This window comes from Poeciliopsis prolifica, unplaced genomic scaffold, assembly GCF_027474105.1.
Source record: "Poeciliopsis prolifica strain line A6 unplaced genomic scaffold, Auburn_PproV2 SCAFFOLD068, whole genome shotgun sequence".
In the NCBI taxonomy this organism is placed as follows: Eukaryota; Metazoa; Chordata; class Actinopteri; order Cyprinodontiformes; family Poeciliidae; genus Poeciliopsis; species Poeciliopsis prolifica.
Genome location: NW_026562443.1, coordinates 72,075 through 87,217, shown reverse-complemented (window position 1 = coordinate 87,217; position 15,143 = coordinate 72,075). Strand labels below are relative to the sequence as shown.

Here is a 15,143-nt window from a genome sequence, read left to right as displayed (position 1 = left end):
CAACCTAGTACATGTGTACACACACACACACCCACACACACACACACACACACACACACACACACACACACACACACACACACACACATATGGATATATATATATATATATATATATATATATATAATATATATATATATATATATATATATATATATATATATATAAATATATATATATATATATAAATATATATATATATATATATATATATATACTACCTATTAGCCTGGACTATATATATATATATATATATATATATATATATATATATATATATATATATATATATATATATATATATATATATATATCTCCATATTGTGTGTGTGTGTGTGTGTGTGTGGGGGGGGGGGGGGGGGGGGTGTGTGTACACATATACTCTGACTCTGGCTCTATGAAGAGGCAGAGTCAGATGTGACCATTTTAGTCTGTGATTTCACTCCCGTTCAAACCTGTTCTTTTTTTCAGATTTTCAAACAATAACACAGACACAGACAATCTCAGTGGTCCTCAACTTTATTGGTGAACTAAATCGACTGCTCTATATAGTTTTTTATTTTGATTGTTTTATATATACTGCTCAAAAAAATGAAGGGAACACTCAAACAACACAATATAACCCCAAGTAAATCAAACTTCTGTGAAATCAAACTGAAATCAAATTTGCTTGTGCAAATGGAATAGACAACAGGTGGAAATTATTTTCATATTTATTTCATTCATTCAGATCTACAATGTGTTATTTGAGTGTTCCCTTTATTTTTTTGAGCAGTGTATATTTATACATATATATATGTGTGTGTGTGTGTGCGTGTGCGCCTCTGTGTGTGTGGGTGTGTGTGTGTGGGGGGGGGGGGGTGTATAAATTTGCACAATACACACCATTAAGGTGCGTATTATTAATTTCGCAGTGTATCATTGATGAGCACACTCCAGTCCTGTAGGTGGCGGTAAATATACCTTAAGTTGATTGCCATCCGCCAATAAAACACAAAGAAGGAAGTAAACGCAAATAAACAAGCTTTTCCTTTAGCAAGTGACTGCTGTGCTGTATGACTATATTTTATGAAAGGTTTAAACGATTTCTAGTCTGCGCGGTGTCCTTTCTTTACTACCTCTGGCTAAGTAGTTTTGCCGAATGCCTATTTCTTCCAAAGTGTTAGTCATTTAACGGCCTTAGCGGAATTTTGTTAGAGGACTGGCTCTTTTCTCACTATTCAGAATGAGAACCGTTCTGATGGTGGCAGAGAAACCTTCTTTGGCCCAGTCGATAGCCAAAATTCTCTCCAAAGGTACGTCAGAATTATTTCCTTATGTTTACACATTCATGTTTATTATTTTACAATATTAATAAAAAGTTCATATAGTGAAAAAATAATTACTCAGGCTGATTGTTTTCAATCCTTTATTTTTGTTATTTATGATGATTTTCTGTTTACAGTTGACGAAAATATAACATTAAGATGAAAATATTACATTGTTAAACATATTTTTTTAAAACAAAAATGTGCATTTAATGAAAAAGATGTTTAATACCTGCTTGATGGTTTTCATTTTCATCCGAACCTGTGTTTTAACCCGAGAAGCCTAATCGGAATGCATAACCAGCGTCATGCAGAACAGTGTTTAACAAAAAATTACTTTTAACATGATTTGCTATATGCTTACATGCTAAACTGAACTGAAGAAAGTATTAATTGTAACTAAACTAACTTCAAACTTGTGTGGCCTGGAGGTTCATTTCTGCAAGTTTAGAATATAGTTCTACTCAATAATTTCTAAAAATATAAATATTTTAATGGAAATATTTAGAATTAGCTTGGGTGCCATTTTCAGAAATATATAAATAAAAACTTAGCGGCAGTAATTTAGCTTATTTAGCCGTCCACGAGAAGACAAATTTGGATTTACATTTTCACCATACTATTTCATTTGTAAATATCACAATTTCAACTTTAATAGTTAGCGAGTTAAATTATTAGTTTACCATCTAAGTATTTAGTTTGCAAGCTAAAGAGCTAGCTCCAGGCTAAGCTACCTAAAAATTTATAATTGTTTAACTTGAAATTGTGACGTTTATCAATGAATGAAAACATGGCGAAAATATCTGAAAAATGAACCATAAGGTTTTTCTCTTATGACAGGCTAAATAGCTCAAACTATTCATGTTAATTTTTGATTGTATAGCTGTTACAAACGGCACCCTATAGTGTTATTCAATAAGTTCACAATTTCTAAATAGACTGTCATCAAATAGCTTGGCTTGTGATTGTGACAAAGCCCATTTAAAAAAAAAAGTCAGAGGGAAATCAGGTCCATCCCTCCCTTTCTTGTACATTGTACTAAGAGACAAAGATGTGTGTGTGTGTGTGTGTGTGTGTGTGTGTGTGTGTGCGTGCGTGCGTGTGTGTGTGTGTGTGCGCGTGTGCGCGCGTGGGTGTGGGTGCGTGTGCGTGCGTGCGTGCGTGTGGTCAGTGTAATTTCCCTGCAATGGTAGCGTTCTATGCCTGTTATAAAGAACATTTACACACTTCTTTTATTTAGTTTCAACATTCAGTCAGTCAGCATCCCATATCTTGGCATGGTACACAGTCCATTTCAGGAGACCCCTCAGGTTTTCTGTTGGATTTAGTTTGGGACTCTCTGTGATGCTGAAAAATGAAATCTCTGCTCAGTTTTTCTGCAGTCAGGTTGGGTACAAATCAACCAGTATCGAGAACCTTTTATAATTCCTTCTGTCTAAAGTGTTGCAATACATTGTTTTGGAGTTTACTTCATGAGAAGCTGACCAGTCAGAACAGCACGGAGCTACTCAGCAGTTGTGCCAACCCTGTGTGGCAGATGGCAATTATTAAAAAACAAATGTCAACTGGATGAATCTACTGCCTGAATAATTAGTCTACTTCTGCTGTTGTGTTGTTCTTCCCTTTAAGGAAGTTGTACCAGTCGGAAAGGGCTCAATGGAGCATGCTCAGTGCATGAATACAATGGCAGTTTTCAAAGCCAGACTGTCCGCTTTAAGATGACCTCTGTGTGTGGCCATGTGATGAGTCTGGACTTCATTGGTGAGTGTTCTCATATTTGATCCTGCTCTTTCTTCATCTTAGTCTTGATACTATTTTGTTGCTTTAAACAATTTCTAGTCTGCGCGGTGTCCTTTCTTTACTGCCTCTGGCTAAATAGTTTCGCCGAGTGCCGAGTAACATAAATGTCATCTTCTTTAAAAAAAAAAAAAAAAAAAAAAGAAGATGCCATTGATACTACTGTTAAAATATTATTGCAATTATGTATCTCAATGTTATGCCACTTGAGTTTAATTCTCCTTGTGAATTTCTTTGTGAATTTTCTAATTCTTCTTTCTTCTCCTTTTCATTCATTTGTTATATTTGTTATGTGAAATATTTATATTCATAGGGAAATAAAATAAAACAAAATATAATGTTTGCAAGATTTTAAGTTCTTTATTTTTTAGGTTAAACCCCAACTTCTTATGGTCCCTAAAATGGTTGTACAATTTCTTTTTAAAATAAGTATTTTCTTTTTTTGCAGGAAAAAAGAAATTAGTGGAATCAGTATCTCAGTGCAATTTTTTCTCTTTCTAGGAAAATACAACAACTGGGACAAAGTAGATCCTGCAGAGCTGTTCAGCAAAGCCCCAACAGAAAAGAAGGAGGCCAATCCTAAACTCAGCATGGTGAAGTTTCTCCAGGTTGAAGCCAAAAGCTGTGACTATGTGGTTTTATGGCTGGACTGTGATAAAGAAGGCGAAAACATCTGTTTTGAGGTAGCTCTGACCTCATGTATTCCAAGTCTCCACAGGAAATACATGTTTTAATTGAGGTTGAAAACAAATTCACTAATATATTTGACATAGAATGAGCTGACAAGTATGTACAAGAATGTTAATCAGGGTGTTGAACCTGTTGTCATTGTTAAAGGAAACCTTTCACCTGCAGGTTCTAGATGCCATCCAACCAGTGATGAATAAAGGCATTGTCAGAGATCAGAGTGTGTTCCGGGCCAAATTCAGTTCCATAACTGATACAGACATCTGGAATGCCATGAACCGCCTCGGAGAACCCAACAGGAACGAAGCACTGTCGGTGGATGCTCGTCAGGAGTTGGACCTGCGAATCGGCTGCGCCTTCACACGGTATGCTTCCACCTCCAGCCTCACACAGCTGTCAGTTTGGCTGCTTTCAATTAACTTTTAAAGTTCTGATCATATTTAGAAATGATACAATTATTTTCTAATTATATGTGTACAACCAAACAGACATTTTGACATTTCAGATAGTATTTCAGTATCATGAATTTTCCAGGCATATAGTGCCTTAATGAGTTGTTCTAAGCAATTGTATCTTTTAATTATAAAATTATTTTCTAATCAGTACAGGTCCTGTCTGATCTCCATACTGAATTACAACCTGTTATTTGTATTTATTTATTTTTTTCTCCAGATTCCAGACAAAATACTTCCAGGGAAAATATGGGAATTTAGACTCTTCCCTGATCTCTTTTGGACCTTGTCAAACCCCAACACTTGGTTTCTGTGTGGAGCGCCATGATAAGATTCAGTCCTTCAAACCTGAAACATACTGGGTTCTCCAGGCAAAGGTACAGAGAATCCCTATTTGAGTTTAAGTTCTTGTCACGTAGATCAATCATTACTTCTTAATGTGGGTTCTACATATATAATGGTTTATGTTTGCCAGCAGCTGTCTTGTGTTTTTTTGTGAGTAAGGAACGGATCTGGTTAAAATATACCTGTAGACTGTGACACTTTTGTTTTCCAATACTTTTTTGCCTTCAGATCTCTTATTGCACACTGTTTGCAGTGGTGTAACTCTTTACATGGTGTAGCTCTGTGCCGAACTATTGCCTTATTCTGAGCCAAGAATACTGAACCTGCTGTTTGTCGGTCAGGTGTTCAAAGGGAAGGGCACGCCTCTGACTCTGGACTGGAACAGGGTCAGGGTCTTTGACAGAGAGGTGGGGCAGATGTTTGTCAATATGGCCAAGATTTCAAAAGAGGCCAAGGTAAGCATGACCTAAACATAACCATACTGAGGACATTGGTGTTTGGATCATTTCTGACAGTTATCAGGAGGTATCATTATATTTCAGCTTTGTGTGGAGTAACAATACATGTGATAGACAAAACTTTTTGAAGCTGATTAGCTGAAAATCATCTGATGTGACTATGAGGACTGAAGCGCCTGTTTGATGTTGACTGGTAGTACCATTAATATTTTTGTTGTTTCTGGATGCAGGTGGAGTCAGTGAGTAAAAAAGAAAAGGTCAAACAGAGGCCTCAGGCCTTGAATACTGTGGAGATGCTGAGAGTGGCCAGCTCTTCTTTAGGTAAGTGATGTTTTCCTTGATTCTTTGCCTTTTATTTTGCCAGCAAGCAGAATGATGCAATTGTCTGGCTCATATATTGATGTAAATGACTGGGAGCAGTAATCATACTCTCAGTCTTACTGGTGTTTAGAAACAGAAAGTTTCTGCAGAGCCACTAACTTTAAAACAGGATAAACATTGGAGGAGGATAGCAAACTGTCCTGTTGATGCGGTAACTTGATTGAATAAAAAATACAATTGAATGTCATTGGCATAAATGTGATGAGATGTCTGAAAAGGACTGAAAAGTGTGCTGGGGGAAATCCTGAATACTTAAGCACAACTATAGAGTTCAGAAGCCACTAATATTTTAGCACAGACCTTATAACATTTGTTTACAGAGAATGACAACGCATCGGTTTCAGCAGAGACAGATTAAAATATTTTAAATTAACATTTAAATGAAACATCTAAAGGAGCTGGATAGTTTACTATGTAAAAGTGCAAAGAACAATCTTCATAGTTTGATTGTTTGATTGTTACCATAATTACAATCTATGAATTTAATCTTTGTGTTTGGGCTTTGTTTGGTCACAAATACATCTCAACAAATAACTATAATCACTGATTGCTTTTAAGGTTGGCCAATTAAACTTATCGCCTCCTCCCAGAGTTCACAAAATCTATACTGAAACGCTGTTAGTCCCTGCATGGAGTTAGGAACATCATTCAGTACTTAGCAACAGCATTGCCATCTCAGCTGGATGTGAGATATAAGAGGCACAAGTAGGAACCAGGCTTTTTCATTTTGTAACTGAGTTTATAATAAGCACCACAGAACTGTGAAATTTGTTTCTCACTATGACATTAAAGTAACTTTAAAGGGGAGTTCTCAGTTTTGTGGACAAGCGGGTTTAGTTGGGAACAGATGTACTGATGGGATGTTGCAGGTATGGGTCCCCAGCATACCATGCAGATTGCAGAGCGCCTCTATACGCAGGGCTACATCAGCTACCCACGTACTGAGACCACCCTCTACCATGAGAACTTTGACCTGAAGGGAACCTTGAAGCAGCAGATCAACAACACCGTCTGGGCAGAAGAGGTAGGACCAAATGGGTGCTGAGAATACATAATTAGTTAGCCTAGTATATTCAAGGATGAGTGCACACATAATTACATTCATTGTGTTGTGTTTGGACATGGCCATCGGAATATATTTAGATGATTTTATTCAGAATTTAAAAATTATTTTCACCAGGTAAAAGCGCTTCTTTCAACCGGCATAAACCGGCCCAGGAAGGGAAATGATGCAGGAGACCATCCACCCATAACCCCCATGCGTTCTGCATCAGAGGGGGAACTGGGTGAGTCACTCACACCTCAGTTTAAAACACAAATGTAAAAGGTCTATTGACAGGAAATGAAAGACTCTGTAGGATGGCTGAAAGAAAAAGAAAGCCAAATAATAAAAAAATGAAAACAATTAATAAAAAATATTAATAAATGAAAAGGGGCATGGCCTGACATAGGAGTACTGAATAAGATTTGGGCCACTAAAAAAAAAAAAAGAGGAACGCAGACTTTTTTTCTCTAAACTCTGATTCTATTTAAATGTATGTCAAAATCCAAATTAATAACCAAAAGATTCCCAGGTCTCTTTCAGTTATGTTGTTCATGTATGAAAATAATCACATAACAGCTTCATCCGTGTTATAAGATTTGTAAATCTGCACTTTATTCACAAGAAAAGTCCATCCTACAGTTGTTTGGAAGAATTGAGTCTTGTTGTCTGTGCAAAAAAAATTCAAACATTTCTGATTTAGAGAAGAAAGTTTGCCCTAATCCTCTTCTCTAGACATGAAGCAGGAAAATGGAGAAATAAAATCAGATATTAAAAAGAAATATTCTAGATTAAACAATAAACCTTTCTTTTAATGTCAACTATTTATAAATTGGGTCTATAGTAATTTAATGACTATAAAAAACAAACTATTCATTTGATTGAAATATGGTTGAGTATTTAAAATAAAATGATAAAATTATGTTTTGCGTTTTCAATAAAATTGCATTATTTTAAGGAAAATGATACAAATACCAAAGTTTGGATATCACTAGCGTCTGTTCTCCGTCCTTTGAGTCTCAGAACTTCTTCCTCTCCTTTGTCCTGCAGGGAGTGATGGCTGGCGCCTGTATGAGTACATCACACGGCATTTCATTGCTACTGTCAGTCAGGACTGCCAGTACCTACAAACAACTATAGACTTTAAAATTGGCACCGAGGCCTTCTCATGTAGCGGGAAAACTCTCATCTCACCAGGTAAAACCAGACGTCTGCATTGCTCCAATATGGAGTTCAAAGCAATCATCTTTAAACACTTGGATTTTTATTCCCTTAAACAAACTCGTATCGTCTTTGTGGGAAGAAATCTGGTTCGAGCTAAAGTCTGATGTTTTTGCCTGTTATACATCGTAGCATAGCAAACCTCCGGTCTGCATGGAATTACTTGTCATCTTGTATTTTAATTTCCCCTTTCTTCTTCTTCATCAAAGATGAGAGAAAAACAGTGATGGTAAAATTTGTTGTCGAAAGTTTACCCGATGTTAGGCCTAAGTCAAAAATATTAAATCTGCTCCCTTGATTGTATTTGTACTGTGAATGTTGTATGCATTTTGTGTTTTAAATGCCAGAAAAAGCTTCTGACGGTGTCCGCCATGCAGCTGTAACTCACACACTCAGAAGCGACACTCTGTTTTTTAGCCTTCTGAGGACAGTGGCTCTTTTTCAACCGTATGGCTGTTAATCTACTCTATAATGCTGCTTCTACTTGTACTTCTACTACTGCTCTTCCAATAGAAGGGCAAAAGGACAGAACAGCATACTACTCAAAGAGAATTTTCAATACTCTTTCGGTAGTATGTTCTTGGTAGATAACATTCTAGTGCTAGCCTAGGTGTTACCATTAGTTTTAAAGTTAGTCTTAGTTTTTTAGCTAATTTTAGCTTTTATCTGTATTTTCACTCTGTATGGACGCTAGGACTGACTTATAATCCTAGCATTTTACTGTAAATCAAAATGCTAGGACTACCCTCTATGTTGTCATTAGGATTTTAGAAAGTTTTAGCCATTTAGCTAATTTTAGCTTATAAACTGCTGTGACCTTACAGTTTAGGTTTGTAAGCTACAATTTTTAGTACTTTGGGTGGGATTTTTGCATTGTTCAAAGGTTTTTACTCCCCTACAGCAGTTTTCTTATAGGCACTTTGCAGGATTATGCTTTGTTCTGCTCCTTCTGCCCATTTCTCATTTGACCAAGTCATCTGCAATTGACTTCAAATGCTTTTGCAATTTTCACCAAAAACATTCGGCATACAGCATTCACACTACATTTTCACAGGAAATGCATTTTTTCTTGTTTATTTAGGCTTGTTAAACTCTTTATGATGTCTGATCAAAGAACTGCACATTTTTCTGGATTGCTAAAGACAGTCTTTAGCAATGCTAATTGCTTTCTGTTTAGTAGTTAGAGAGTATGGTTAGTTATGAATTTCTAATCCATAAGTGACACTACCCTCATTTTGCAGTGCAGCGCCTAAACAATAGGAGTTGCATTGAAGAAAATGATTGCATTTGAGAAATAGGACCAGACGAATGTGATCATGAAGTTTCATTGCGTCAGAAACTCTGACGCAATTCACTTTTAGGAATACTGCTGTCTTTGTTTTCTGCAGTTACAAAATAACCTTGTTTCAATAACTTATCCAGTGAAGACATGCTGAAACAACTGATTTTCTTCCTCTGGTTGGAATGTGTCTATAGGATACACCACAGTGATGCCCTGGCAGGGCATTCCTCTGGAGGAAGTGATGCCCACCTGCGACTATGGAGACACTTTTACAGTGGAGGAAATCAAGCTGGTGGAGCGGCAGACAAGCCCTCCTCATTACCTGACCGAAGCAGAACTCATCACGCTCATGGAGAAACACGGCATTGGTAAAAGCTTTGCCTGCAAGACTCTCCCCTCTGACATAAAATCCTTTAAGTGTCGACAGTCAAACAACAGTTTGACTACAGTCAGTTTGACTACAGTATAATGTGAAGGACCCACTATGTGACAAACTACTTTTAGAGCCTTAAAAACTGAAGTGAAACAACATTATCATATTTAGTAACTTTTCAGACTTAATGATCAGCAATTGACCAGAAAAAGTTTGCCGCTAATTTTCAGGAAAATTTATTTGGTAGTATTTTTAGAATTCTCACAACTAGATTCCACAATATTTGCTCTATGTTAATTGTTACCCACTAAATAAATAAAAAAATATCCATAACGACATTTTTGAAACTGTAATGTAATAATAGTTTGATAAGTATCCTCAACCTTTCAGGTACTGATGCCAGCATCCCCGTCCACATTAACAACATCTGTCAAAGGAACTATGTGACAGTAGAGAATGGACGTAGACTAAAACCCACCAACCTGGGCATTGTCTTGGTACATGGCTACTACAAAATAGGTACATTTCTTTCATTCCTCTTACTCTCTCAGATGAAAAGGTTTGGTTTCGAAGTGATATGGCAACGGATGCAGATGTCCTGTCTTGGTCTGAAGGTTTATAAAATCAATTTTGTGATTTTAAGGCAGCCACTCTTTCTTTGAATATGCTTGATTTATTTAGCACAGTTTAATAAATTTATAAAAATAGATTTGGGTGAACCAAAATCTGTTTTTGAGTGACACGATTGACATAGTTTTTTTTTTTGTATTAAATATAAAAAGTAAAAAGTTTAGCTATTGAAAGACATAGAAAATATTTTTTATTGTACCTAAGATTTTATTTAGTTGTCATAATTTTTTTCTAATTAAAAATAAAGTGTCTATTTGCTTCAACAAACTGTGCTGGTGAAGCAAATTTGTATTATTTTTGAATCATGGTCAGGAGATACACAAAATCAGTGCTGGTGCCATTAACGATCTAGGCTACACTTTGACTGACACTGACATTAGAAAAAGCATATTTTGTCTGTGGTTGTGCAGATGCAGAGCTGGTTCTTCCTACCATCCGCAGTGCCGTGGAGAAGCAGCTGAACCTCATTGCTCAGGGGAAAGCTAACTACCAGCAGGTGCTGGAGCACACACTGGAGATCTTCAAGAGGAAGTTTCACTACTTTGTTGATTCCATCACCAGTAAGTTTACAGTGCTACCTGCAACTGTCTCCATATGCAGCAGTACCCGGACATTTGAGATCCAATGACAGCAATCACTGTGTTAGAGACACTGACATATTTTAAATCAGATTTAATGTGTCCTGTTTTAAGTCAGTTAAGAACACCCAAATAATTTCTATTTGCTAAATTACAGAATATTGAGTTTGAATTTATGTCCTCAATACAATTGAATTTTAGGTAGGGTTACGAATGTGATGGGCAGGGAGTATGGAAAGTGTTAGGCTGTAGAAAATGAATGGAAGTTGATGTAAAGTCTCCACAATATATAAAAACATAACTGTGTGTATGTGTGTGTCTGTAGGTATGGATGAACTGATGGAGGTCTCCTTCTCCCCCATCGCTGCCACTGGGAAGCCCCTCTCCCGCTGTGGCAAGTGCCATCGCTTCATGAAATACATCCAGGTGAGTGGATCAAGTCAAAGTGTCCATGTTCTATGTGTCTCTGTGTTGTCCTCCGATAGTCTGGGAACTGTCAAGTGTGTCCCCTCTCTTACCTAACTACTGCTGGAGATGGCTTGCCAGGAAAAACCGTTATGGCAGATGTATGAAAATGGTAAAGTATTGCAGACCTGGCAATAGTTTTCAGATGTAGGCAGGTTTAGTATGAAATGTGGCATTTTGGAAATGAGCATCAAGACGTTTGCTCCTCTTTGGCTAGTTTCTAGATTGATACTTTGATTCTCCAAACTGTAAATGTGATTCCATCCAGCACTCAGTTACGTATCATATCAATAAGTACTTAACATGAGGCCATTGTTTCACCCATCAGTGAAACAACACTTTGTGGAGTTGAGCGCCCCCTTCAGATTGAGAAAACATGAACACTTTAAACTTTTATCTGACCTCTTGTTTTTTGGTTATGTTGGTTGTTAAAGTAAGAGTAACAGTTGATCCTTTTTAGAAACCTCTGATATTCTCTAAATCTTTGTTGTTAGCACTTGTTGTTACTCATGTTTCTGATGTCATCAGGTGGTGTTTTTTTTCTGCTTTTACAAAAGCTATGTTTACATATTGAATTTTCTATGTAGTTTTATTTCTGTAACTAAAGTTGACAAATTATATTAGATTTATTTCAGCAAGTAACCTGTTTTAAATCATGAGATCTATTGTAAACCTGTTGCGCTCTGTTTCCCTCTTGAGGCCATTGTGCCTTCCACCTCTGTTTGTAGGATTGAATAGGGAATAATTTTAATTTTCTTTTAGCACTTTACAAATTTGGAATGTAAAAAAGTAGAACTGAGCCTGAAAGCCATTTGTGTCTCCACAAGATTCTCGGTGTGATGTAATTTTGAGATGTGCAATACATAAAGCGTTTATAGAAGCCATCAGCAATAAATCCAGACCTGCAGACCTTCACACAATAAGAAGACAGAACAAGGTTGTAATGCATGGTTGTAATGTATGGTACTGTGTTGGCACTGCACACTCTGTTAGCAGTATCTACATCTACAGGACATTTTGGAATGTTATTTTGTTGGTAGTTGTATTTCAAGTGGTGTGAGTTCTTCACATGCAAATACAACATTAAATCAATTGGATGGAATCTCAAGAAGCATGGGAAACATTAATATCCTCTTAATTTCACACAACAATGGAACAGTTCAAATGAGCTGCAGGTATTTTCTCCAGATGAGATCATAAAGCACAAATTGTGTTTTTGTTTATCTCCTGCCTGAAAGCCGTAGAGATATTCTATACAGCTGATGCTTTTTAATGCTCAGCATACTGATACTTAACCCCAAACTGAGAAACCACATGATGCTACTAGACATCAAAAGCTTCTGTAACAGTTCTGCAATAGAAACTTTGTATGAACACAGAATGTAAAATCAAAAATCAAGAGTTATTGATTTTCTGTACCTGGTCAGGGTTTAATTTGACATGAGATTTTAACATCAGTTGTAAATGACACCTGGTCAGGTGTAATTGGTATCAGTTACACCTGGCAACTGTTGACCAGGTTTTTTGTAACACTTCATAGTGTTATACTCCCTCAAGAGAACAGGACATTATGTCCATCATAGTATGGTGGCTGTGTGGAAGTGATGATACTAACCTGACTGTGTACTAAAGGTATGAGCAGAGTGACTGAGCTGTTCCTGTTCCTGCAGGCCAAGCCCAGCCGACTCCACTGCTCCCACTGTGACGAGACCTACAGCCTCCCACAGAATGGAGCCATCAAGCTATACAAGGAGCTCCGCTGCCCACTGGATGACTTTGAGCTGGTGCTGTGGACGTCTGGGGCTCGGGGCAAGAGCTACCCCCTCTGTCCCTACTGCTTCAGCCACCCCCCTTTCAGGGACATGAAGAAAGGTACTCCTGTTGACTCCCATTTTTCACTTTTCTGCTGTTTATTTCCAGAAATGCCATGATTTCTGGAAATCTATGGGACTTTCCATAGGCTACGCTGGGTGATAATAAGATCACTGGTTTTCTCCCCGCCAGTCCTGAGTGATGTGACCTTCATGTGTGTTTACACCAGGTATGGGCTGTAATGAATGTACCCATCCAACCTGTCAGCACTCCCTCAACTCTCTGGGCATCGGCCAATGTGTGGAGTGTGACAGTGGCATCTTGGTGCTAGATCCCACATCTGGACCAAAATGGAGAATGGCTTGCAACAAGTGCAATGTAGTGGTGCACTTCTTTGAGCATGCACATAAAATCCAGGTAAGAGAGCCTTGTCTTCTGACTCAGCCTCCATATTGAAATCATGTTTATAAATGCTAAATGTTCTGCTCATGTTGTTGACTACATTTATTGGCAGAGCAGCTGACGATGCATACAGATGGAAAATACATTCTGAAGTAGCATGACTTCATTCTGAACAATCCTGAAAAACATTCCAATTTTAATTTTCAGTTGAGAAACAAATCCCACTTTAAGACACATCCATTATTAACAAATACCTGTGGCCTAATTCTTTATATTTCTGTGGTACGCCTCATTTTGCCTACAGAAGAGCAGTCCTTGAAGACTTTTGCTAAGTTGAAGCACACAGAGTTCAGTTCATTAAAGGAAGACAGAATCTCTCTCTGATGTACCATTTCTGTGTAAATTTGGCTACGTCTTTGAGATCTTTACCTAGCAGTGACCTATTTCAAGTTATCTGTCACAATTCACAATATCTTTGATATAAAATGTCCTGGTAGGAGAAACAGGCCCACAGCATCACAAGTTGTCCACTATACTTAGTGAGTCTGGGATTCTCTGGCGTCAGATCTACTTGAAGTGTTTGCTGCTGAAACTCAAACTTCACATCCGATGAAAGCAGAGTCCAGGTTCAAATCTAGAAAACCCAACATGCTTCCTTCTGGAGCACAGAAAATTTTTTTCAGCATATTCCTTCCAAACATCTGCTTGGGTTTTAGATAGTGTCTGATGGCTATAATGGAGCTTAGGGTTGGGTGACCCCTAACTACTGTAATCTTTATGGATTTTATGTTTTTTAACCTCCTGCATAATTTGCCTCACTATATTATGGCAGCTATATAAACATGAGTCCTCTGTCAGGCTAGTCAGCCAGTCATTGATTATGTGATAATAAAAGTTCATAATTTTTTTTTTAATCTTTTTAAGAAAGATAAAATATAATTGATCTTTTTTGTCAATTAAAAAAATATACTATATAAATGAAGTACCAAGTTTTCAAAAAACTTTAGTTATATTTATTTGAATGAGACTATGAATAAGTTCTTAACGTGGAATTTTTTTCACAAAGTAAATATACTCGAATTACAGTTTTTCAAAATGATTCACTCAAAGATTATCCTGCTGGAACAAATTTTCCCCCAGTTTTAACATTTCTTCGTGAGACTTTTTTTTTAAGTATATTATTTGGTAGTAACATTGCAGCAGTTCAAAATTTATGGTTAACTTGTATTGTTGGAATTTGGCCTCAATTGCAACAAACATAATTGGATATCACTTTATGCAACATTGGGAAGAAGCAGATTTCTGATTTCTGCAGGTATAAACTGTTTAACGAGTAGTTATACCTGCAGATCAGACCTGTTTGGATAATGTTCTCAGCTACATGGTTGGATTAAACCAAACACTACTTCAGTCAGGCTGTGTGAGAGCTTTCCCTCAGGTTTCCTGGCCTCTCACTCTTCCCTCAGGTGGTGCAGGAGAGCTGTGATGCTTGTGACGCCTCACTTGTTGCTGTGGACTTCAACAAGACCCGCACTCCACTTCCTGACAACGAGACCCAACACACGGGCTGTGTTTTCTGTGATCCCATCTTCCAGGACGTGGTGGAGCTCAAACACGCCACTATGAGGCACTACATGCACCGAGGCGGGGGGGTGAGGCGAGGAGGCCGAGGACGGGGCAGGGGACGCCGTGGCAACCCTAAAAAACCCAAAGATAAAATGGCAGCTCTAGCAGCATACTTTGTGTAACAACCACAGAAAACCAAAGCACAAAGCCATATGAAGTCCTGCTTCTGGAGATAAAGATCCAATAAAATAAAGTTTACCATCCACGTTTGTTTGTCTTTGTGACGGTTGTTTGACTTCAACTAAATGTTGTCTAGAAAAATTTAAATTTTTTCAAGGTTTGCTC

The 15,143-nt window shown here is 37.4% G+C and overlaps 1 protein-coding gene across 1 annotated transcript; it reads left to right on the top strand.

Annotated features, from left to right (window-relative positions):
* Nucleotides 1-1,011: 1,011 nt before the first annotated feature.
* top3b (DNA topoisomerase III beta) lies at nt 1,012-15,061 on the top strand. Its single transcript, XM_055020550.1, has 17 exons — nt 1,012-1,295; nt 2,937-3,068; nt 3,606-3,787; nt 3,960-4,156; nt 4,464-4,620; nt 4,930-5,043; nt 5,277-5,367; nt 6,297-6,451; nt 6,608-6,713; nt 7,520-7,666; nt 9,167-9,340; nt 9,736-9,864; nt 10,386-10,535; nt 10,879-10,979; nt 12,689-12,890; nt 13,060-13,247; nt 14,699-15,061. The coding sequence occupies exons 1-17, from the start codon at nt 1,226-1,228 to the stop codon at nt 14,978-14,980; spliced, it is 2,577 nt and encodes an 858-aa protein (XP_054876525.1). The 5' UTR covers nt 1,012-1,225; the 3' UTR covers nt 14,981-15,061.
* The last annotated feature ends 82 nt before the right edge of the window (nt 15,062-15,143 follow it).